General features: G+C 40.7%; 1 protein-coding gene across 4 annotated transcripts in view; it reads right to left on the bottom strand.

Annotated features, from left to right (window-relative positions):
* CMYA5 (cardiomyopathy associated 5) overlaps positions 1-24051 on the bottom strand; it is a 100427-nt gene that overhangs the window by 40858 nt on the left and 35518 nt on the right. For 3 of the 4 annotated variants that reach the window (XR_009531454.1, XR_009531453.1, XR_009531455.1), the window contains exons 2-4: positions 9739-22117; positions 6485-6580; positions 4865-5098 (exon numbers count right to left, since the gene is read on the bottom strand). Coding sequence is in view for 1 of the 4 variants with exons in the window: in XM_060093095.1 (XP_059949078.1) it covers positions 3236-3249; positions 4865-5098; positions 6485-6580; positions 9739-22117 (12723 nt within the window). In the remaining 3 variants the exon portion in view is untranslated. Of the gene's footprint in view, positions 1-3235; positions 3250-4864; positions 5099-6484; positions 6581-9738; positions 22118-24051 lie in introns of all 4 variants that reach the window. The other variant, XM_060093095.1, reaches the window with a different exon arrangement.

Raw genomic sequence — 24051 nt, 5'->3', positions numbered from 1 at the left:
TGTGTTACTTGGCACATAGTAGGCTTTTAATAAATATATTTTGAATGAATAAGAGGACAAGGTTTCATTTGGATGAGAATATCAGGATCTCAGGTCTGGAAAATTTATCAATATGAGGGGAAAAGATGATAAAATATAACTGAAATATTTAGAGTGCCCACTATGCTTACTTGTGTTAGGAATAATAAAATTCACTATCATCTGATTTGGGGGAGATGTTCCAGTAGGGGCTTCGAAGAGGAGGTGACATTTGGCTGAGTCTTAAAGAATAAGTAGGAGTTTCCTAGGCAGAAAAGATAGTACGGGTGTTGCAGAGAAGAACAGCATGAATAAAGGCATGGAGTTGTGAAAGAGTATGACACACTCAAGACCCAGAGGGGACCATGGGCTACCTTGAGAACTGGGAAAGGGAGACAGTTAGAGATGAAATAGAAAGGTGATTTGTGGCTTGACTGGGAAGTCTTTCATATCCACCAAGAGTTTCCATTTTGTTTTTTAAGGCAGGGAGAGCCATAGAAGTGTTTACACAAGGGAAGTTTAGAAGAGTACCCTGGCATGAGTCTGAGGGAGGATCAGAGCAAGTAGACTAGAGAGGTAGTGAGGCCAGTTGAGAGGACCCCACGACGCTCTTGATGAGGGAAGACAACATGAGCCTTAATTAAGGCTTTGGAGACGTAGAGGGTGGAAATGATAGGCTCAAAATGAACAAACAGGGGTGACTAGTGGACATACTAAGCCCTCTCAGTACATGTCACTGACGAAATGGAGGACTTTTTTGTAGCACAGAAGCTATAGCTCTAGATAGAACACATAAAATGTTTGAATTTTCCCTTATGCACTTATCTGTTCAATTTTAACATCAGTGTGTGTAAGGGCAAGCAGACATCGTTTTATGAGCAGGTCCTACAATGGTTGTGACTCTCTTTCATTATTAGAACATAAAAAAGCAAAACTGAGGGAAAAAAATTATCCTCTTAACAGAACAACATTTTCTAAGCAAATGTGTTTTTTTAAATATGCATATTTTGAGTCTAAATATCCTTGACAGCATTCTTTAATTTAAGCATTTTCAGTGTCGAGAAAAATCATTTAATATATGAGCACTGCCTTTAGATATATAATATGATGGCAGGGGAAAAAAAGCAGCAAGGGGAAAAAACTAGGAGAAAAAGCTAGATAATTAGCATTTCTCATAGAAAGGAACACCAATGACATTGAGACTTTGAGGCAGAAGTTGTCTTGAGAACATGAAAGGCTTCATTTTCGTGAAAAAAAATCAAGCTTCATCATGTGTGTGCACATTTAACAGGATTTTCTTTAATTGCTTATATTGCTTCACCAAATCCTGAATTTTGTTATCTTTTTTCTTTACAGAAAAATAATGGTTATCCCAAGTGTACACTCCTTTAGGCAACATGCAGCTTCCGCAAAGATTAATTCATTGTCAATTGGACAATGAGATCAAAATTAATTAAAATGACACACAGATGAACAAGTTCAAGCACAAAACCAAAAAAAATGGTATTTAGAATTAAATGCATGTCAATTCATATTAGCAAGTTAATATTCTAATGTTTAGAAAGGTAAAAACGTGAAACTATAGCATTTTTAAATATAAACACATTTGCAAATTTTCATTCACCAAGTTTTCTTGCCTATCAGTATCTTCCACGAGTGAATGAAATATAATAAATAAGCAAATATGCCCCTACATTGTCCAGTGCATACGGAATGGCACTCTAAATCCATATACTTTGGGGGTAAAAATAAATATCAATAATACTTAGAAGAAATGTGTAATTTTTAAAAAATAAAGAAAACTGGGAGCAAGGCCTGGGTATCAGTTTCCAGACCTGCCTGGTGTGCCTCTGACTCCTGCGTGAGAACTGGTACATGTGCAGGTGCCTGGTCCCACCTGGATTCTCCTGTAATGGATCTGGGGTGGAGCTCCAGAAGCTTTGGTTTAACAAACTGCACAGGTAACTGAGAAGCCAGTCTGGGGCACCACCAGGCCAGAGGACAGGTTGTCATAAACCAGAGGTTCTCAACCCTGCCTGTGCACTGAAATCACCTAGCAAGCTTTAAAAATACCCTGGCCACACCCAACATCAGTTAAGCCAGAATCTCATGAGGTAAGATAGAGGCATCAGCATTTTTTAAAGCTCCCTGAGTAATCCTATTTATAACAGACCCACTATAATAAAACCCTTATTGATTAATGCTAATATTAATATACAAACTATTTTCTTAAAGCATCTTGACAATATTCTGTTGAACATATTTTTTAAAGGTAAATAAGATTCATCTGTACAGTTTTCATTATCTAAAAAATCAGGTTTCTAATCTAAACCCATTTTTCTATATTTTAATATATCACAAATACAAATTTCTGATTTTACTTTATGCTATTTCACAATTTGGCATTGAATGAAATGAACTGAAGATAATATTTACAATTTTAGAAATTTACATTAAAGGGGTAAAAATGATTAAAAAAAAAAAATTAGGCTCTAACAGGAGGAAAGACCTCAGGCCTGGCTATGAGGCAGAAGGGAAAACGTGTCAGATCAGTATGAGCATTTCACTATCAGATGCTCCAGAAGATACACATAGATCTGCTATGTGCTTTTATAGACAACATTTTCTAATTTCTTGTTGAGTGTTTTGCCTTTTAAATGAATGAAGAGCTTCTCTTAGATTGAGTGTTTAAAAACAACAACAAAAACAAAACAAAATCAAAAGAGGAAGATTCATTTAGGTGAGCTGAGCAGAAAAAGAAGATAAATTCATGCCTGTCTCCTGAAGAGAAAATGAGAGAACATTCCATTAAAATCACATAAGTCATCAAAGTGCTCAAGGCAGATATGAATGATTCTTTCAAATACTCATATTTAACCAGAAAGTCTAAGTATCTATAAAATGTTCTGTATGCAGTGACAGGAAAGATAGCCTAGTCTAGATTAGGCTGGAAATACAGAATACATCTCAACGAAGCAGTTAAAAATCTACATTATGATAATTGTTATTTAACTACAGCACATGCAATTTCCTTTCAAAAGCTGTCATTTAGCTTTCAAAAGCACTGTATCTATAATAAAAGTGCAAATCCAGGAGCTCACTAAATGTATGCATTTTTAACTGGCAGCTCATTTTCTATAAAGCGTCAAAATATTAAAATAAAGCATACAGTCATGCTAGTCTCAGTCGCCACTACATTGTGCCACATTTTCTATACCTTTCATTGATTTCCTCAAACGACTTATGGGGGAATGAGAGAGGTTGAGAGAGGGGAAGGGAGGGAGGGAGGGAAGGAAGAAGGGAGGGGGGAGGGGAGAGAGAGAGAGAAACTAATTAACAACAAAAAGGAAAACCAACCTCGAGCATTAAGATCACGTATGTTCTAAAAATCATTACTCCTCAGCTACCTTGGAGGCTGTTTCCTTTGGGGGGCTTCATTCCAGGCAGCAAAGGAATTAGTGCTCAGAAGGGGTGGCAGACAGGGCCTGGGATGGAGGGGGCTTTAGTTTTACTCTCTACCATCAGCAAGGCCAGCAACAGTTGCTTCTGCTCTGCTTCCTCTATTCATTAATAAATGGCTTAGCTTCCAGAATAGAATTCTCTGAAGCAAGGGAAATGACTTAAATTTGTTCAATGTGGAGATAAAGCAAAATGTAACCCGTAGTTATCTCTGGGTGATACCTTCTCTGTGCTTTTCTGTACTTTCCAAATTTTCTGAAATGGATATATATTACTTTTATAAGCAGGAATAACATGCTTCCTTTTTTACAGCTTGTTCTTCTAGAGAGAAGAAAATATTTTTATCAAACCAAGGTAAGGTTCTTGGGAAACACAAAGCACTTTATTAGTGCTAGACTTCCAACGAGGTGCTTAATTTTAAAATGCTAAAGCTTTGCCTTAATTAAGCATAAAGCAACTGAATGATTTTCATCCTCCTTTGAGGATGCTACATCCACCTCACCCAAATTTGCACTGGATGGAGGCGTCCCCAAAGGCAAATCAAAAGCCTAACATTGCCCCATTTTGCCTTGTTGTATCTCCAGTCTTTAGTAGAAGGCTGGGAGGATTGAGGAGCTTTGAAAGGGAGGTTCCCACTCATCATCAAATGGTGCTTTTCTCGTTTGACAATTAGGTTTAGGATTGCCTTCAGGGAAAACATCTCCATCACTCCTGGTGAATCCTGGCTCCGTGGAGAACCAGTATTCTACTGAAGGTTCTAGGGAATTAGGAGAGCAAAGAGCTGTCTCTGTGAGTAATTTGAGGAGCACCAAGGGACTCTCTGTCCACAAGGTACTTGTTTGAATTAAGGAATCTGATCACCAAGAAGACCCTTGTAAAAAGATCAACATGTTACCTGAGAGAGGTATCATATCATGTCATCCTTTTGCATGCTGAAAGTGTACCAAAATGTTACTCTCCACTTGGTGAGGTTCAGAGGCAATGGTCCCTATGAGAGGTCATTTCAGATTAGGGAGTGGGTGTGGAGTGGGGAGAGGCACTGGAAAATCAGGCCAGCACCCAAAGGGAGCATGGCATGAATAAAGTTTTTAGGCTGCTTTCCCTCCCTCTTAGAAGGTGACCAATCCATTGTGACAGGACAGACAGATGATGCTGCGGCCTGGCTTCCATGTGTCCTTCAACTGGATCTGGGTGTTATGGCTTTAAGGATTGGCTGGGCCTTTTCAATAGCCATGAGGCATTCCCTAATAATTTTAAAATGGGAATTATATAAACCCCACATAGAGATATAAATCATCTTAGGGAATAGTAAAAGATGAGTTTTTTTAAAGTAGACTTGGGTCAGAGTGGGTTCATGGTGTCTGGACCTGTTTGAATTGGTGCTTACAGTTAAGAAAACAGTCTCATCAAGCTCCTCGACTTCTCTCACGATGGCCTCCAGGGTGTCCTTGGCAGTGTCCATGCTCTGCAGAAAGTGGACCATCTGGTCATGTAGGAACTCCATCTTCTTTTTCTTCACTTCCTCAAAGCTCTGGGCTTTCGCATCATACTGCGCTAAAACCTTTTTCATCATTTCCTCATTCTGTTCTTCTAGGCTTTTCTCATTTTTACTACAGTTTTCCTTTAAAAACAAACAAAAAAACCCTTCTGAATGAAATAAGAAGTGTGTGCGTGCGTGTGTGTGTGTGTGTGTGTGTGTATGTTTTAAGAGAAATACTAGCCTTTTAAATAATTAACCTCTGGCATCCTGGTAAAAGAATCACAGATTACATGCAGAGTCTAAATTTCCAGCCCACCAACCCCCTTTGCCATAGTTAGCTTTGCAACAGAATTCACTGTAAGAGAACTATCAAGAAGGATTTAGTTAATGAAACACACATAAAAATGTTTGTAGGGAAGTATTGCCTACCTGCATTCCCACATGAAAAAATTTGAAAGTGGCATCACGGTGAATGAAGCTCAGGTAGCAGAGAAAGTTTAGTGCCATTTTCACCACTCCACTAAAATCATAGCGTGAGGGAGGGAACAGCCAGGGTATTGGACAGGGTGCTACATTCATAAATGCTCTCCAGGGAAGGGGTAGCTTCCGCCAGAGCAGGAGAAACTTTATTGCCCATCTGGACAAACTCAGATGCTTAGAGGGCTAGTGATAAGGTGATCATATTACTTACTGTCTAAAAGGAACACTTTGGTGGCAGTGAGGGGTAGGGGGCAATAACACTAAAAATAATCAACAGGTGTTAACTGATCTACAACAGGAATTAAGCAGACCTCTCACAAGCAAACTGGGATGAGGAGTCACCCGAGTGATGGGGAAACTGTGCACCAGCCTTCCACAGGGGCCCTCTACCAATCCTGACTGACAAGTAAGGATGCCTGGGCCGTGACTGTATATGGATGGAGCACTGCCACCCCCTTCCTTCACTGCAGAGGGAGCAGGCTCAGCATGAACTCATCGAAGACAGTGGTACCATGAGAGGCACTCATCTGTCCTGGGCAGGAAATACTGGGCAGTGCTTTAGAGCACCTCTGCCGAGCTAACCCAGTGAAAAGCAGGATGGTAGGGCAAGTCAGAACTCAGACCTGAATTCAAATCTTGGCTCTCAACTTACTATAAACTTACTATGACCTTGGTTGATAATATTTAACTCTAAGTCTCAGTTTCTTATCTATAAAATGGGGGCAGTAATAATAATAGCTCCTATTTCATCTGGTTACTGTAGGGATGAAATTGGATAAAGCATGTAAAGCAGTTGCCCTATCATAGTAAGTGCCTAATAAATAAATGTGCATGTGTTTTTAAGGGCAAGTCATTTATCCTTAGAAAGTAGTCTCACTAATGAAACAGAGGGAAGACTTAAGGACTTTACTTTTAATGGAACAAAACCAAGAAGGGCAAACCACATATGCACACACAAACCCCAATTCAGGTCCTTTTAGCTTAGAATCATTTATTTGTGATGCCATGAGCAGACCAAGTTAAAGTAAAAAGGATAAGGTAACTTACCTCAATGGTATTAAAAAAGGATTCTATCTCACTAACGAAGGCTTCAATCCTCAAGGATTTTTCTTGTAAATCTTCTAGAAAGTCTGCTAATTGAACCTGAAGAAAAGAATTAAGATATCCTTAGTATATGACATTTGAGAAAAGAACTTCAAGCAGTGAATTCCAATTTTCTTATAAATTCAGTATGTTTGGTAGAGAGCCACTATATCATGTTCACTAACAAATCAATCTTTAACTTTTCTTTGCTGCTTCATCTAAGTTGACTATAGGTAATGTATGATAAACAATTAGGAGGTTTGTGAGTGACATCAATAGACAGTTTATTTTCTTATGCAAGAGGAAGGACTTCTTGGTAAGCTGGTGAGTTCAAAGCATACTTGTTTTAGTAAACTATGAATTGAATTCTTTCTCCTTAATTAGGCCTTGATTTTTATATACTGTCATTCCTCTAAGATGGCAGACTTTTTTCTGAACTGGTCCAACATATCTGAGTAGCCTTCTCACATTTGCACCAATGGTTTCAGGTGTTCCTGCCCCACCTGATCCTGAGAAGGTGAACAGTGTCACCAGGCCGAATGTCTAGTATACCCAATGATGAAAACTATCTACTAAAGAGACCTTAAGGTTCTAGTGACCCTCAAAGGGTTAAAATACTCTCAAGGAGTGACAGCCAACTAGAAAATGTATGGGTGATGGGGGAAGATGGTACCTATTAGTTATAAACCTAGCTGCAATCTATCCTGTGAAACTTAACAAGTAACAACACAGAATAAAAGAGCTTCCATCTGCCTGATTCACTATCCACAGAATGATGGAGAAATTACATTGAGAAAAGTCCCTTCAGGATCTGGTCTCTGCTTCCCTCTCTAGCCCCTGCCTCTTCTCCACAAGCCCCCAGGCTCCAATCACACAAGCCCCACCTTTCCTTGGACTCTTTCCCACCTATGTGCCTTTTTATATGGCATTCCCTTTCTCTAGAATGTCCTCCCTGCCCTTGTTTACTAGAAGAACTCTATCTTACTTAAGGGTCACCCAAGCTTCACCCTTTTGGGACACCTTTCCCATCCTTCCCAGTCTCCCTTCACCATTTCATTCACTCCCAGAGGGTTCCTGTCTCAGAACACTGTGCTCCCACAATGCTGTATGATCTGGGGGAGCTATGAGTCTATCTTCCTTTATTTTTGTTTTGTTTTCATTTTCTGTGATTAGCACAGTTCTTGACATGGAATGGAAGGTCAATAAATATTGAGAAAGAAGGAAGGGAAAGAGTGAAGGAAGAAAACAAATGACAGATAAAAGATAAGGCACCACAAAGGGGATGGAGTGGCGGGGAGAAGCCAGGACCTGGATAATCCACAAATGCAGCCGTCAGTTCCTGAATAATCACAAATGGCCTAATTGCAAGATGCTAGAGAATTCTCAAGTGACAATTTTTAAAATTTATTTTTAATTTTTAAAATGTGCCAACCAACTCAATCTTCACAGTTGATTTAATGAACGAAGCAAGTCTCTGGCTTAGTCAATTTGTTTTCCACTTTCTCTTCATACTATATGGAGAAGATCCAGAAAAAAAACTTTAAAATGGTTTTAAAGCAGGAGACATCATATCTCCCTGCTTTTGAAATTTGTTTTAAATTAACAGTACTTAGAATTATTTTTTTATTTCTAAAACTCATGGAGATAAACAAAACATAATTAAGAAAGCTAAAAAAAATCTAGTCTTTCTACTGACAGTACCCAGTAGTTGTTAGTTAACAAAACCAAGTGTCATCAAAGAGTGGGGCATATTTCACTGATGTTGATGCATCACAATGCCTGAGATTCCAAAAAGAAATTGACCCATGCCCTACCCCAAACTTGACCAGGTAAAGTTTCAACAAAATTTCACCCTGGAGATACAAAACCAATATCATGTCATTCCAGAAAAAAAAAAAAAAGCCAAGATTCTAATATGTTTTCCTACTGAATCAAAATGAGCCTGACAATCATTTATCAGTGACCTAACTGAATAATCAAATTGAAAATTGCTACCATTAGGAAGGCACTAAGCAGAGCAACATGGATACACAGTCAAGAGCATGAGCTCTAGCATCAGACAGACCTGGGTACCAGTCCTGGTTCTGTCTTCTATGACCTTGGACTTAAACTATCTGAGCCCATGTCATTATCTGCAAATCGATGACAATGACAGGGTTGTCATAAGGATTAAAAGATATCTTGTATATAAAGACCTTAACACATTGCCTGGCCCACAGTAAGTGCTCAATTCTTGCTATTACTTGCAATTTTAGATCATTCTGGCTACTGTATGGAGAATAGATCGATGAGGTAAGAGTGGAGATTCCAGTTAGAAGGCTACTGAAAGGTAGATGAGAATCTTAAAGACTAAATGTTTGATTTCCAGTAGTATCTCTGAGGGAGTAGAATACTTATAATCACATACATAAGGATATATGTTGTAACTAACTTTCTAACATTGGGAGTCTATAGACATAGCCAGAAGGTATGCAAAAGTTTTCCATTTCTAACATCAATTTAATAAATAAAGAAGAAATGTGGAGAAAACCAAAATTTAAAATGTCTTACTGTCTTGAGTATTTTATAAAACTTGCAATAAAATTGCTTAATATAATGTAAATGTGTATTTTTAAAGGATGATATTGTAGATAACAGAAAATAAATTGTGCTTTATGCTCAAGTGCATTTTTTTTTTTTTTTTTTTTTTTTTTTTGCAGTACACAGGCCTCTCACTGTTGTGGCCTCTCCCGTTGCGGAGCACAGGCTCTGGACACGCAGGCTCAGCGGCCATGGCTCACAGGCCTAGCCACTCCGCAACATGTGGGATCTTCCCGGACCGGGGCACAAACCCATGTCCCCTGCATCGGCAGGCGGACTCTCAACCACTGCGTCACCAGGGAAGCCCAAGTGCATATTTTTTAATTTAAAATTATTTGCCTTTTTTGGATAATGTTAAGGGCTACTGTCATAAGATCCCTCAAAGGCAATGCCCCATGTTATTTATCCTGGTATCTCCAGAATCTAGAAAAATACCTGGCACATACTATGTACCCAATAAATGTTTGTCAAAGTGATCTTAACTAAATAACTAGGGAAATATTCTTAGTTTTTTTCAGACTATTATGCCTAAAGATGAATGTATCAAATATTGGTCATTTTTTAAAATTGAGAAAATGAGAAAGCCAATTAGACATCTATGTATGATTACACACTTGTATGCTTTAAAATCTATTTACCTTTACAGCACTTATAGCTGTATCAAGCGTTGAAACCTCATGGTCTTTGTGGGTACCAAACATCTTGTCAACAGCAGAAATTGGGCTTTTACATGTGAGGCAATATGTGTCAATCTGGGACTTTTTCAACTCCTTTTGTTCCTTCTCAGTTACCAACTCTGAGGATAACTGGTCTTGTTCTGTCATCTCTCTGTCCCACTCTTCCTGTTCAGCAGACTTACTTTGTTCCATCTCACTCACAAATTCATTTTCACTGACATGTTCAAAGGATTCCTTTCCTTGAGATAACACATCTTCAGGGGTGGATTCTGAATACAGTTCTTCTGATAAAGTGTCTTGAGTAACCACTTCGTAATTCAGGGATTCAGCAAATTCATACTCATCCTGAACAGGGCTACTGCGGAGCCGGTCTTCACTCAGCTCAGGGGGAACCATTATTTGAGGTTCTTCTTGCAGTGTTTCTTGAACACAAGTTGCACCAGATGCAAATTCTTCCTCTGGGAAGGACACTTGTACTGGGACATTCAGACTGACCTCTGGATTTGCATTTGCTGCTTCATTAGTCTGGCTGCTCATTTCATCTACTCTCTCCAGGACATGATGAGTGTCTTCAAATGGAACTGCATAGCTTACCCTCTGGGTAACCACTCTGACTTCCTCGGTGATGGAAGCTTTCCTCTGCATAGCTACACTGTCAAGAGCCTCCACATGGCCTACTGATTCTCCTTCCCTGTAAGCTGCTTTCTGTTTCTCTTCCAGACTCTCCTCCACGCAAATAGTTTCAAACCTCCCCCAAATTTCCCCTTCTTCAATTATTGATTGGTATGAATCATCCTTACCAACTGGCTTTTCTTCTAGACCTCGGTCTTGGTCCTTATCAGTTACAGATGTGTCATGGAGAATGTCATCTTTGAGTATGTACTTCTCAAAATATATTCCTGTTCCATCATCAGTGTCAGAATTTCTGCTTGGAAATGATGCTTCAGAATTCACACTGTCACCTTCAGAAGCTGTCTCCTCTTCTTTCTTTTTCTCTCCAACTGCTTCTTCATACAGATCTTTATATAAAAATGCCAGTGCAGGTGGCTCCTCCAGAAGTTCAGGATTAATGGCTTTAGCAGTGGTAGGAAATATCTGGGTTCGTGACAAAACTCCTTCCTCTTCATCAAATAAAGGCATCCCAGGTGACTTTGAGTCCACATCTCTATTTATGCTCTTTGGAGCATCTCTGTCAGCTGACTTTTGGATAACCGAAGACTGTTGGGTCTCTGGGTCAGATAATTTGCTGTAGTCCTTTTCTAGTCCATAAAAACTTTCATCTAATTTCACCAATTCATATTCATATTCTAGGGCACTTTCCTCTGAACGTTCTGGAAGAGAGACAGTTTCTCCTGGAACTTCCTTTGACAGCTCTCCTTCAACATTTAATTTCCATGGAGTTCTTTGTTTTTCTGGGTCTGGGGAGATGTTATAATCAATCAATGTATATTTTTCAAAATAATCCTCTTCACTGGGAATTGAAGGCTGATTAAAGGCTAAATCACCAGTTTCTGAATCTGTGGATATCTCCTCTTTGGTTGTATGAGTTTCCTTTTTTTGGTCTTCTTTCGATGGTGCAACTTTTTTATCAGAATCTTCTAACTCACTCTGTAATGTTTTATAGCAAGCAACTGCCTCACTCTCATCATGGAAGGGTATAGGCTTAAATAAGGCCTTCTCTTCCAAATATTCTAACTTATCTTGGATTTGTTCACTTTCTTCCTCATCAACTGAAGAAATAAATGCAGGAGCATGAATGTTCAATATCTCACAACCTTCAGAAATGATACTGAAGGCACTCTTTTGCTCCTCTGAAAGTCCAGCTGGCTTACTAGTCACTGTAAATTCTTCATCTCTTACATATGTGTCTTCAGGCTCCTTGGAAATCATCTCATCAATACTGATTGCTGATGCATTAGTTATAAATTGAGCATAGTTGCTGCTCACTGAAGAGCATGGTTCATTTACATGGGCATCTTCCACAGCTTCCAAGTGGTGCTTTGAAACAAGAACAGATTGTTCAGACATTTCAGATGCTTGATCTTGAGATGTTTGAATAGTATGGACCATATGCCTCTCTGGAGTCAATTCTGACCATGGATCTAAAATCCTTTCAGATTCTTTAGATGGAGATCCTTGTTTACTTTCTTTTGTGGTATCTACTGAGCCACCTTTTGGCAGCTCTGACGCTGTGACCTGTCCCTTTTCTTCATTGTGACTTATCACATCCATGCTTGACTTGTCCAATACAAGATTTCCTTCCTTCGGTAAAGAGTGATCACTTATTTCATCACGATAAGGAAGATCTACTGGAAGGAAAGTCTTGGTTTTCTCCACCAAAACTTTACATTCTTCTAATGGATGTGGTTGGGTTCCCACTGCCTTTGTTTGCCTGATTTCTGGGTGAGCCTCTGAGATCACGGTTTCTGATTTTTCAGTAATTTCTGTAGTTTTAACTAATGAAAATGGTTGAGTTTCACCCAAAGAATGACTGAAAGAGATATCTGACTCTTCAGGCATATGCCTGGCTATATTCATGGAATAAGGCTGAATTTCCTGCTGCTCTTTTCCTTCTAAAAATGCATGTGACTGCTCCTCTTTTTCTTCTCCTTTACCCTCCTCAATAATTTCTTTGTGGTCATCATTTTGATAGACTTGCTGCAGTGCAGTAGCAGCTTTTGGTTCTTCCAATTTAATAGGGCTAGATCCATGTGTAATTTGTGCCTTTTCTATTTCATTATTACCTCTAAGCTCTAATGGGGCCACCGTTTCTTGTTTTTCTGCCAGCACCTTCTTTTCTTCCAAGGAATATGATCTCATTCCCAAGTCACCTTTCTCCTCAGTTGGGCTAACAGATCTGAGTTTTATTTCCTCTTCAGAAATTTTCAAGGAAGTAGGTTTTGGCGTCTCTTTCTCTAGTCTGTCTTCACCAAGATCAATTAAACTGTCTTTAGATTCTTCTACTGGCAAAATTATTGACTGCAGCTTCTCTGATTCCTCTGTGATATTTTTACTTGCAAAGCTAGATGAAGCTGATTTTGGCTGTTGTGGCACCTTATCTATTGCATCAAATAAAAAGAGTGATTTTTCTTTTTGATCACTTCCTGGCTCTTCTTTAAGGATAGAAATACTCCATTTAGGTGGAGGGGAGATTTCTGGCTTCTGGGGTCTTTTACCATCAGTGATATGAAGATGAACAGCATTTTTGGCTTCTTCCATAACGGATTCCTCACCCATGGGAGAATAAGATTGAATTCTAAGATGTCCCTCACCATCAGCAGAAGTAACTTCTGAGTTTAGGTCCATTTCCTCTGAATAGTCTAGGACTTCTTTCTTCCCATAATCTTCACTAGATGCCTCAAAGTTGGATTTTGTCTGTGGCAAAACTTCTACATTTGATAACAATGTGGGTTTTTCTTTAAAGTCTTGACCTTCACCAGATTTAACTAAAGAACCTGTGGATTCTGCAGCAGTTTCAGGTTTGGCCTCTAGCAATAGGTGATCCACTGGCTGCTCAGTTGCATGAACGTCAGCTGGTGCAGGACCTCTAGGCTCTATCACAGTCACTGCTTTTTCTACAGATGGGCTTGGCTGAGCTTCTAAATCTTCTTTTTCAGCAACTTTGTTATCTGGAGTGCTTGATTGTAAAAATAAACTGGACATGCACGATGTGAAAGATGAAATTCCTTTCTTTCCCTTTTCCTCAGAGAGGCCTGGCTCCACTGCCTTCTGCTGCTTGGGCAGCTTTTGTATGACCTCAGGTGACTCTGGGGGTTGAGGTTCTTCATTTTCTTGGGTTGAGGAGAGGGGTTTTATTTGTGTGGGTGTTTTCACTTCAGATGCTGGTTTCCCTCTCTCAGCATCATCTACAACCTTTGACTGAACCACTTTTGATTCTCCTCCAGGTAAGGGAGATATACGCCTGTGTGCTTCTTCTTCATTGCCCAGTGCAAGTTCTGCCTCTTCTGCCAGGAAATGGGCTGCTTTGGGAAGAGAGCAAAGAGTTTCTGATTTGACCTCTTCTGTTGATGGGCCAGACACTGGTTTCTGGAGGATTCTTTCAGATGGTGTTTTGATTTCTTCCCAGCTGTCTTCTTTGCAAGGCCCGGAAAATTCTGTGTTTGCTTCCTCCGATACCAAACTTTCACTCCCCACTAAAGAAAGGGTCTGCTTCCCTTCTGCTTCTTTTCTCTCCACATTTCCAGCTGGAACTAAAGATTTTGGTTTGGGGGCCAGCTTTACTTCTTCAAAAGAATAAGTTTTAGTTGCTAAGGTCTCTACGTTACCACTAGAGGTATCGAGAGTAGACACTGGTTCTTGTAACGATATGTGAGATTCTTCTGCAGAATGTGGCAGAATTTGCCTTCTGATTTCAGTTGCATGGTCTTTCTCTGACAGAGCAGGCTTGAGCTGCCCTGTCATCAGATCACTGGTACCAGAGGAACCCAGCTGCACAGATCCAGGGACTCTTTCTTCATGATGACTTGCCAAGTCTCTCTCTGGCTTTTTCAGCATCCAATTTTCATCCTTTGGAGAAATAAGGGCCTCTTTCATGTGTGTTTCTTTAACATCTGTAGGCTCAGTTGTCATAAATGATTTTGATTCTTCCAAAGGCAAATTTTCTTTCATAGACAAAAATTGTTTAATACCCATATCTTGTTTATCTGCAAAAGATCTGTTTACGTCAGGTAATTTAACAGCTTGGTCTGAATGAAGTTCTTTTTCAGGCTTCTCTTCTTCCACAGGGAGGTCAGAAGAAGCAATCTTTGATGGCTCTGTAATACTCTGGGGTACGTGAAATGAATTTGGTTGGTCAGTTCCTTCATTTAGTTTAGTTACAGTACTATCTGTCACTTGTGCCTTCAAATTTCCTGTTGGCAGTAACAGGCTTATTTCTTGTTTTCCTTCTTTTTTAAAGTCAACTGAATGGTTCAACTCTCCTGATAATCCTTTTAATGAAAAAGTGTGTGGCTGAAGTTCTTCTGGGTTGTCTCCTTCAACTAGAGAGGTAAATGCTTCCCTTGATCCTAAGCTAACTACCTTAGGAGAGAAAGATTTAATTTCTTGAATCTGAGGTTCCTCCCTAAGGCAAGATGAAACCTCTGAAATTTCAGGCACTGTAGTTGACACATGAAGTCCCCTGTTTTCTTCTTTTCCTTCTCCCCTGCTCCTAAGTTCAGCTAGGCCCTTTTCTAAGACAGAATCCCCTGTTTCAGTTATGGGAGATTTTATTTGTTTTGTATCTATGGATTCACTTTGCCTACCTAAACCACCAGTGAATTCAGAGCCAGAATTTGGTAATTCTGATACTTGATGTGGCTTGTCTTCCTTCTCAGGTTCCAAAGAGAGTTGTGCCAGAGCAAGATCTTGTTTTTCTGACAGGAAATCTCCCTGAACTATAGAAGGTGTCTCCATTGCCTGTTTGCTCTTATCACCACAGAGGGTTGGTAATGTTGAAGCTAAATCTTCTGATGCTAAATATTCTAACTCAGGAAAAGAACTTGCTGTTTGCTCATTTTTGCCTTTTGTAACAATAGATTTGAGTGCAGGTGACACGTTCTGTGAGGAAGGAAGTTCAGTTTCTGTTTTCTTTATCTCACCACCTAGGTTGAGCGAAAGCACATGGTCAGGTCCTGACATCTCTGAGGCAGACATAGAATTTTTCTGCTGTGATACATCCAAATATTCAGGGTCGAGGACTGTAGAAAATGAAAGATCTTGTTTGTTTTCCACCCTTGCTTCCTTTGATACATCTGAATGCTGAGAAGACAATGTTTTGGTTACTGCCAACCCAGGTTTAATGTCTTCAGTTTCTACCTTTGACAAAACAGAACGCTCTGGTATAGAGGATATGCTTGCCGGTAAATCAAATTTAATTTCTTTCCCTACTTCTGACCAAGCTGGAGATTGGGATGCAGCAGTTTCAGTGGGAGAACTAGCTTTAATTGCTACCTTGTCTTCTTCTTTAAGAAGTGAATGCTTATCTACAGATGTTACCATCTGAAGCAGCAAACCAATTCCTAATTCACTCTTTCCTACTTTTGTTAAGACTGGATATTCTATAGGGGTGGTAAGAGATAAATCTGTTGGGATTTCTTCTTTTGCTAATTTGGTTAAGCTTGAATCATGCTTTGTTACAGATGTCATGGTTATTGAAGAACTGGGTTCAATTTCTTTCTTTATGTCTTCTGACAAAGCTGAAAATTCTGATATGGGTGGTGCATGCTCAACTTCCTTTTCCACTCCTGGTGATGCTGAATGCAGCACTGTAGGTGTACCAGTTATTTTAGAATCATGTTGCACTTCTGCAACACAAATCTCAGGTCCAGATAAAGATGTTTCCTTTAGAGGTAAATATGGCTTTATTACTTCAGGCTCATTCTCTGACAACCTTCTCTGTTCTAGTTCAGATGTCATAGTTGGAGCTAAATTGGGTTTGACATCCTTCTTTGGCTCATCTACCAAGTCAGGCAGAACTGAATCTTTCATCCCAGACTCTGGAACATTTGGAGGCTGAGGTTCCATTTCTTGATCCCATAATACATTTGCTATAGCTTCTTGAGAATCAGGCACAATTTCTTCCTTACTTTTAACTTTTAACAAAGCCATCTGTTCATCTGCAGATTTTGGAGTGAGTGATGTTTTGGGTTCTTGTTCTTGCTTAATTGCATGGACTGAATCAGGTGAAACTAAACACTGAGATACAGGCAAAACAGGTTTGGTTTCTTCCTTTACCATGGACAATTGTGTAGGTGTTGCAGCTAGTGATGATCTACTCTTAATTTCTCCCTTCTCTGAATCACTGGTTAAACATGGCGGAATCAAGTCTTCAGACTCATGTTCTAAATATGCTCGAGTTCTCTGCTTCTGTGCCATAATGAGATATTCAGATACAGTTGATGATGTTGTTTGAGCATCTGGCTTAATCTCTCCTTCATTTGTTGAAGGGAGCCAACTCAAGTCTGCAGGTGCAGACACCAAAGGAGAAGATTCAGTTCTTTGCTTCTGTGATGAACTTAGATGCTCAGGTATAGGTGTAGCAGTTGGTGCAATTTCTTCATCATCTTCTTCTGAGAAGCAGGAATATCCTGACGCAGCCATTGCAGTTAACAGTGAATCAGGCTCAGTTTCCTCCTCATTTGTTTCTGGGATCCTATATGGTGGGATGGAAGTTTGTGATGCTGAATCTGGAGAAAGAAGTTCAGCTTCTTCGGTGTCTTCATCTGACAAAATCGTGTGTTCAGATGGTGATGTTAAACATATTGGAGAATCACACTCAAATTCTCTTTTCTCTGTCTCCTGAGTTCCATAGGGTGGAAATGAGAATTCTGACACAAATGCAGAGTCTGGAGAAAAAGGTCCAATGTCTTCTTGCTCTTCTTCTGAGAAATTCATGGGTGAGGAGGCACCTTTTAGATTTAAAGGGGATCTGTGGACAATTTCTTCCTCCTGTGACTCCAGTGTTGCATATGGTGGTACTGAAAATTCAGACGCAGAGGTGGAAGGGGGTGTGTACCACTCCATCTCTACTGCCTCTTTTTCTGAGAGGACCACATGTTCAGATGGGGTGGCTGAAAGTGGTGGGGCCTGGCATTCAGGAGTCCCCTCAGTTGTGTATGGTGGCAGAGAGCATTCAGATACAGAGGCCACCTCTGGGGGATAGAATCTGGTGTCCTCCTTCTCTTCTTCTAACAGAGTCTTTTGCTCAGAAATACCTTGTGATTTCAACAGGGAGACATCACCAATTATTTTCTTTGGAGATTCCTGTGTTACATTTGGTGGGACTGCATATTGGGAGGTCAGTGTTGAATCTGGTGTGAAATGTTCATTTCCTAGGTTCTCTTCTTCTGATAGGACCATGTGTTCAGATGTAGCAGTTGAAAGCAGTGGTGACTGGCATTCAGAAGTCCCCTCAGTTGTGTATGGTGAGAGAGAATGTTCAGATACAGAGGCCACCTCTGGGGAATACAGCCTAGTGTCTTCCTTCTCTTCACCTGACAAAATCGTGTGTTCTGATGGTGATGTTAAACATATTGGAGAATCACACTCAAATTCTCTGTTCTCTGTCTCCTGAGTTCCATAGGGTGGAAATGAGAATTCTGACACAAATGCAGAGTCTGGAGAAAAAGGTCTAATGTCTTCTTGCTCTTCTTCTGAGAAATTCATGGGTGAGGAGGCACCTTTTAGATTTAAAGGGGATCTGTGGACAATTTCTTCCTCCTGTGACTCCAGTGTTGCATATGGTGGTACTGAAAATTCAGACGCAGAGGTGGAAGAGGGTGTGTACCACTCCATCTCTACTGCCTCTTTTTCTGAGAGGACCACATGTTCAGATGGGGTGGCTGAAAGTGGTGGGGCCTGGCATTCAGGAGTCCCCTCAGTTGTGTATGGTGGCAGAGAGCATTCAGATACAGAGGCCACCTCTGGGGGGTAGAATCTGGTGTCCTCCTTCTCTTCTTCTAACAGAGTCTTCTCCTCAGAAATATCTTGTGATTTCAATAGGGAGACATCACCAATTATTTTCTTTGGGGATTCCTGTGTTACATTTGGTGGGACTGCATATTGGGAGGTCAGTGTTGAATCTGTTGTGAAATGTTCATTTCCTAGGTTCTCTTCTTCTGATAGAACCATGTGTTCAGATGTAGCAGTTGAAAGCAGTGGTGACTGGCATTCAGAAGTCCCCTCAGTTGTGTATGGCGAGAGAGAATGTTCAGATACAGAGGCCACCTCTGGGGAATACAGCCTAGTGTCTTCCTTCTCTTCACCTGACAAAATCGTGTGTTCTGATGGTGATGTTAAACATATTGGAGAATCACACTCAAATTCTCTGTTCTCTGTCTCCTGAGTTCCATAGGGTGGAAATGAGAATTCTGACACAAATGCAGAGTCTGGAGAAAAAGATCCAATGTCTTCTTGCTCTTCTTCTGAGAAATTCATGGGTGAGGAGGCACCTTTTAGATTTAAAGGGGATCTGTGGACAATTTCTTCCTCCTGTGACTCCAGTGTTGCATATGGTGGTACTGAAAATTCAGACGCAGAGGTGGAAGGGGGTGTGTACCACTCCATCTCTACTGCCTCTTTTTCTGAGAGGACCACATGTTCAGATGGGGTGGCTGAAAGTGGTGGGGCCTGGCATTCAGGAGTCCCCTCAGTTGTGTATGGTGGCAGAGAGCATTCAGATACAGAGGCCACCTCTGGGGGGTAGAATCTGGTGTCCTCCTTCTCTTCTTCTAACAGAGTCTTTTGCTCAGAAATACCTTGTGATTTCAACAGGGAGACATCACCAATTATTTTCTTTGGGGATTCCTGTGTTACATTTGGTGGGACTGCATATTGGGAGGCCAGTGTTGAATCTGGTGTGAAATGCTCATTTCCTAGGTTCTCTTCTTCTGATAGGACCATGTGTTCAGATGTAGCAGTTGAAAGCAGTGGTGACTGGCATTCAGAAGTCCCCTCAGTTGTGTATGGCGAGAGAGAATGTTCAGATACAGAGGCCACCTCTGGGGAATACAGCCTAGTGTCTTCCTTCTCTTCATCTGACAAAATTGTGTGTTCAGATGGTGATGTTAAACATATTGGAGAATCACACTCAAATTCTCTTTTCTCTGTCTCCTGAGTTCCATAGGGTGGAAATGAGAATTCTGACACAAATGCAGAGTCTGGAGAAAAAGGTCCAATGTCTTCTTGCTCTTCTTCTGAGAAATTCATGGGTGAGGAGGCACCTTTTAGATTTAAAGGGGATCTGTGGACAATTTCTTCCTCCTGTGACTCCAGTGTTGCATATGGTGGTACTGAAAATTCAGACGCAGAGGTGGAAGAGGGTGTGTACCACTCCATATCTACTGTCTCTTCTTCTGAGAGGACCACATGTTCAGATGGGTTGGCTGAAAGTGGTGGGGCCTGGCATTCAGGAGTCACCTCAGTTGTGAATGGTGGCAGAGAGCATTCAGATACAGAGGCCACCTCTGGGGGATAGAATCTGGTGTCCTCCTTCTCTTCTTCTAACAGAGTCTTTTGCTCAGAAATACCTTGTGATTTCAACAGGGAGACATCACCAATTATTTTCTTTGGGGATTCCTGTGTTACATTTGGTGGGACTACATATTGGGAGGCCAGTGTTGAATCTGGTGTGAAATGCTCATTTCCTAGGTTCTCTTCTTCTGATAGGACCATGTGTTCAGATGTAGCAGTTGAAAGCAGTGGTGACTGGCATTCAGAAGTCTCCTCAGTTGTGTATGGTGAGAGAGAATGTTCAGATACAGAGGCCACCTCTGGGGAATACAGCCTAGTGTCTTCCTTCTCTTCTTCTGACGGAATCAGGGGCTCAGACACACCTTTTGGTGTTAATGGGGACTTATGGTCAGTTGTTTTCTTTGGTGACTCTTTTGTTGCCTGTGAGGGAACTGAATATTCAGAAGCAGATGTGGAATGTGGTGGGTAACGCCCATTTTCTAAAGCCTCTTCTCTGGACAGGACGATGTGCTCTGCTGTAGCTGTTGAAAACAGTGGGGACTGGCATTCAGGAGTCTTCTCAGTTGTGGATGGTGAGACAGATGCAGAGGCTGAAGCTGGGGAATAAGGCTCAAATTCATCATTCTCCTCTTCTGACAAAACTGCATGTTCAGATACAGGTTTTACATTAGGTGAAGAAACTAGCTCAACTTCTTGCTCCTCTTGTTCATAGTTCAAATCCTGTGGGACTGAATACTCCGATATGAAAGCAGAATCAGTAGAAACAGACTCATTTTCCTCTCTTTCTTCCTCAGACAAGGTGACATGTTCAGGTGTTGATGTCGTCAGTAATGGCAGAATGGTCTCCTCTTCTTTCTGCTCCACTTCAGGGGCCAAGCGTGGTGGGAAGGGCTCCTCAGAAACTGATGGACTTTCTGGGTAATCAAGTTCTATGATCTCTTCTTCCACTAAATTAGAATCTTCAGGTTCAGGGGTAGCATATATTGGTAGAGGCGTTTCTATTTCTTCTTTCTCTGGCTCCTGTAACACTAGAGGTTCAGAAAGAGAAATGGATGGCTCGGGCATGTTTTCATCCTTCTCCCCTTTGACAGTGAGATGAGGAGGGTTCAGTCGTTCAGAGACTGGTTTTGCCCTTTCTGGTGAAGTCAGATCCAGTTCTTCTCTCTCTGGGCCAAAATCTTCCTGGATAGAGGCTGTCAGAACTGGTGAAAGTGTTTCCAGAGAACCCTTCTCTGCCTCATCTTCCCTCTTTACCTCATCCACTAACGGCAGTGAGACTGAAGAGTCATGCTCTGCATTTACCGTTTCTCGTGAATCAGCCTCAGATTCTTCCTTTGCCGTTTCCAGGAACGCAGGTGCAGATGTGTTGGGTGTAAGAGAGGAAGGTTCTATCTCACGGGGTTTTGCTTCACCAGCTGGCAGCTGTGGCACTGACTGTGGAGCGCTGAGCTGTGTTTCTTGTTCTGCTGTGTCATTACTTGTATAAGAGGAAGGTGTGTGCTTGGTAGTAGATGCAGCCCTTAAGGGAGAATCAACGTAAATTTTCTTTTGATCTTCATGACTGAATGAGGTCAGGGACTTTGATCCTTTGGAAACTGCACCTCTCCAGGGTGCAGCAAGCTCTTTTACTTCATCATTGTCTATGCCTTGGGGTACTGATTTGCCTGTTTTAGAAACTACATTAGAACCATGATTGCCCAAATCTGGCTCTAGACTAATGGACGCATCTTTCCCCTTCCTATAATGTATTTCTTTAATTACATAACCCTTTGGCAATGTTCCATAAAATTGTAAAGGGATTAATTCTTCTTTAACAGAATTAAACATCTTAATTTTATATTGTACTGTTCCTATGTAGACTGGCCTTAACACTAATGGTTTGTGTTCTTTGTATATCGCTCCAGTAACAGGAGGTGTAGTTGAGGTGGTCTTCTTTTTTCTCATCTTATCGTAAATGCCAGTAGACGACTTCTCTTTCTGGGTCTTTAGTTCCTGACTTTCTGAAATTAAAGGATGACTTGTTTTGTTTGCTGGAACATCTTGGGATTCAAAAGAATTTCTTTTTTTGTTGCCTTTCCGACGCAGTGATGGTGAGCCATGCTTTGACTTAGGCTTTCTTTTCCGAACTTTTTTAACTTCATCCACAATAAAGGAAATATTCCCTGGAGGAGACTTCAGAGTCGACCCTTCCAGACTACACACACCAGAGGTCTGACTTTCTTCCAAGGCCCAAGGAGTGGAAGACCTACTTGAATTGGTCTCCCAGGTTATTCCACTATCTTCCCGTTGAACTGTTACCATGGAAAAGGAGGGGTCAGATATGATACACTTCTGCTTGGTCTTGCCCTCTTCATTCTGGTCTGATAACCTAGAGTAAATAATGATATTATTAATAATTCTATATATATTAATAATAAAAATAACAGTAATTACATATTCTAATAATAAGTCAATGTCCTATTCTTACTAGGTAAAGGATTAATGTAAAATTAAAACATACAGATAAATAGTGCCATCCAGATCAAAAATAGGAATGTATACAAAATAAAGTATAAAAATTGAAGTCAGGATACCAAATACAATAACACATCCCAGGCTGGAATAAATCAATATCCTGCGAAGTCAAAAAAAAAAGCTAAAGTGAAATTCCCCACCTTCCCCTATCAGGATTGCCCCCAGACCTCCTGTGGCTCACCCAGTCCCTCAGGCTCACTATCTAGTCACCAGGACCTTCATAATGGCCCTTGCATCTGTGCCTTCCCTGTTACTGCTATCACTACCTTGACCTAGCTTTTTATCACATCACCCCTTGATTATTTCATTAGCTTCCTAACTGGTCAGCTAGTATCATGTCTACCTCCTGCCCTCCCCCGACCCTCAATCCATCCTGCCTATCTTTCCAGACCAAGTTTACTAAAAATTTTCATCATGCCACGTCCTGCTCAAAAACGTCAGTAAATTTTATACTATAGAAAAGTAAATTCAAAATACTTAATTCTCTGATCCCTAGCTGACCTTCTTTCCAAGTACCCACTTCCACCCTACCCCTACATGGTACATTTCTGTTTTAACTAGATAATTCTGTGTTCAGTAAATATATCATGGAAACTCTGAGTCAGGGCCATGAAGGGGAAGTAGTGACTATAGAGAGATCACAAAAAAAACCCAGCAGCCTACTGTGCTGTACTTAACTCATCTGTAAACCCGGGATCATAATAGAACCTACTTCATGGGAGTGCTGTGAGGGTTAAATTAGCTAATACACATGAAATGCTTAGAAAATGTGCCTGGCATGTAATTAACACTCAATAAACATGATCTGTAATCAGGTCCTCCGTATAATCCTTGAACTAGAGATCAAAGGAGTCTGGGCATGGTCATTTTCAATGGCTAAAGAGGTTTGGAAAGATGGTCTCCTTGGACTGCTCTCATATGCCCTCAAGAGATGGCTGGCTTTGGCTGTCCCTTTCAATTGCCATTGGGCCTTTGTCTCAGACTCTGCAGCACTCTTCCCTGGAATTTTCTTACACTTTCTCCTCCCCTGTGCTCATGCCATTCTTCCACTTACAATTCTTATCCCCCACCTTAATCTACCTTTCCTGCATATTTAAATTCTATCTACTCTTCAAGGCTTAGTTTTAAAACCTCCTGTGTAGGGCTTCCATGGTGGCGCAGTGGTTGAGAGTCCGCCTGCCGATGCAGGGGACACGGGTTCGTGCCCCGATCCCGGAAGATCCCACATGCCGCGGAGCGGCTGGGCCCGCGAGCCATGGCCGCGGAGCCTGTGTGTCCGGAGCCTGTGCTCCGCAACGGGAGAGGCCACAGCAGTGAGAGGCCCGCGTACAGCAAAAAAAAAAAAAAAAAAAAAAAAAAAAAAAAAAGAATTTATTTTATAGAAGTTATACTTTGAAATTTATTGAGATTTGCTTTATGGCTATATGGCCAAATTTTGTTTGTTTGTTTGTTTAAATATTTATGTGTTCTGGAAAAGAATATGTGTCCTGCTGTTTTTCAGTAATGTTCTATGTATGTCAGGTAGGTCAGATTTATTAGTTGTGTTATTCAAATCTTTTTATTATTTTCTTTTTAATATTACTATGTGCTTTACTATGTGTTATATAATTCTCAAACAACAATTCCATAGTAGATATATTAATTTACCAGATGAGGAAACAGGCCTGGGGGACTAAGTATTTTTTGCAAATCAAGTCTTTTTATCTTTAATGATATTATGGGATCTTAGTTCCCTTGGCCCACAGCAGTGAAGGTACTGAGTCCTAACCACTGGACCACCAGGGAACT

Source organism: Mesoplodon densirostris, chromosome 3, assembly GCF_025265405.1.
Source record: "Mesoplodon densirostris isolate mMesDen1 chromosome 3, mMesDen1 primary haplotype, whole genome shotgun sequence".
Lineage (NCBI taxonomy): Eukaryota > Metazoa > Chordata > Mammalia > Artiodactyla > Ziphiidae > Mesoplodon > Mesoplodon densirostris.
Note: the sequence above shows the minus strand (reverse complement) of the source record. Positions and strands in the feature narration are given on the sequence as shown.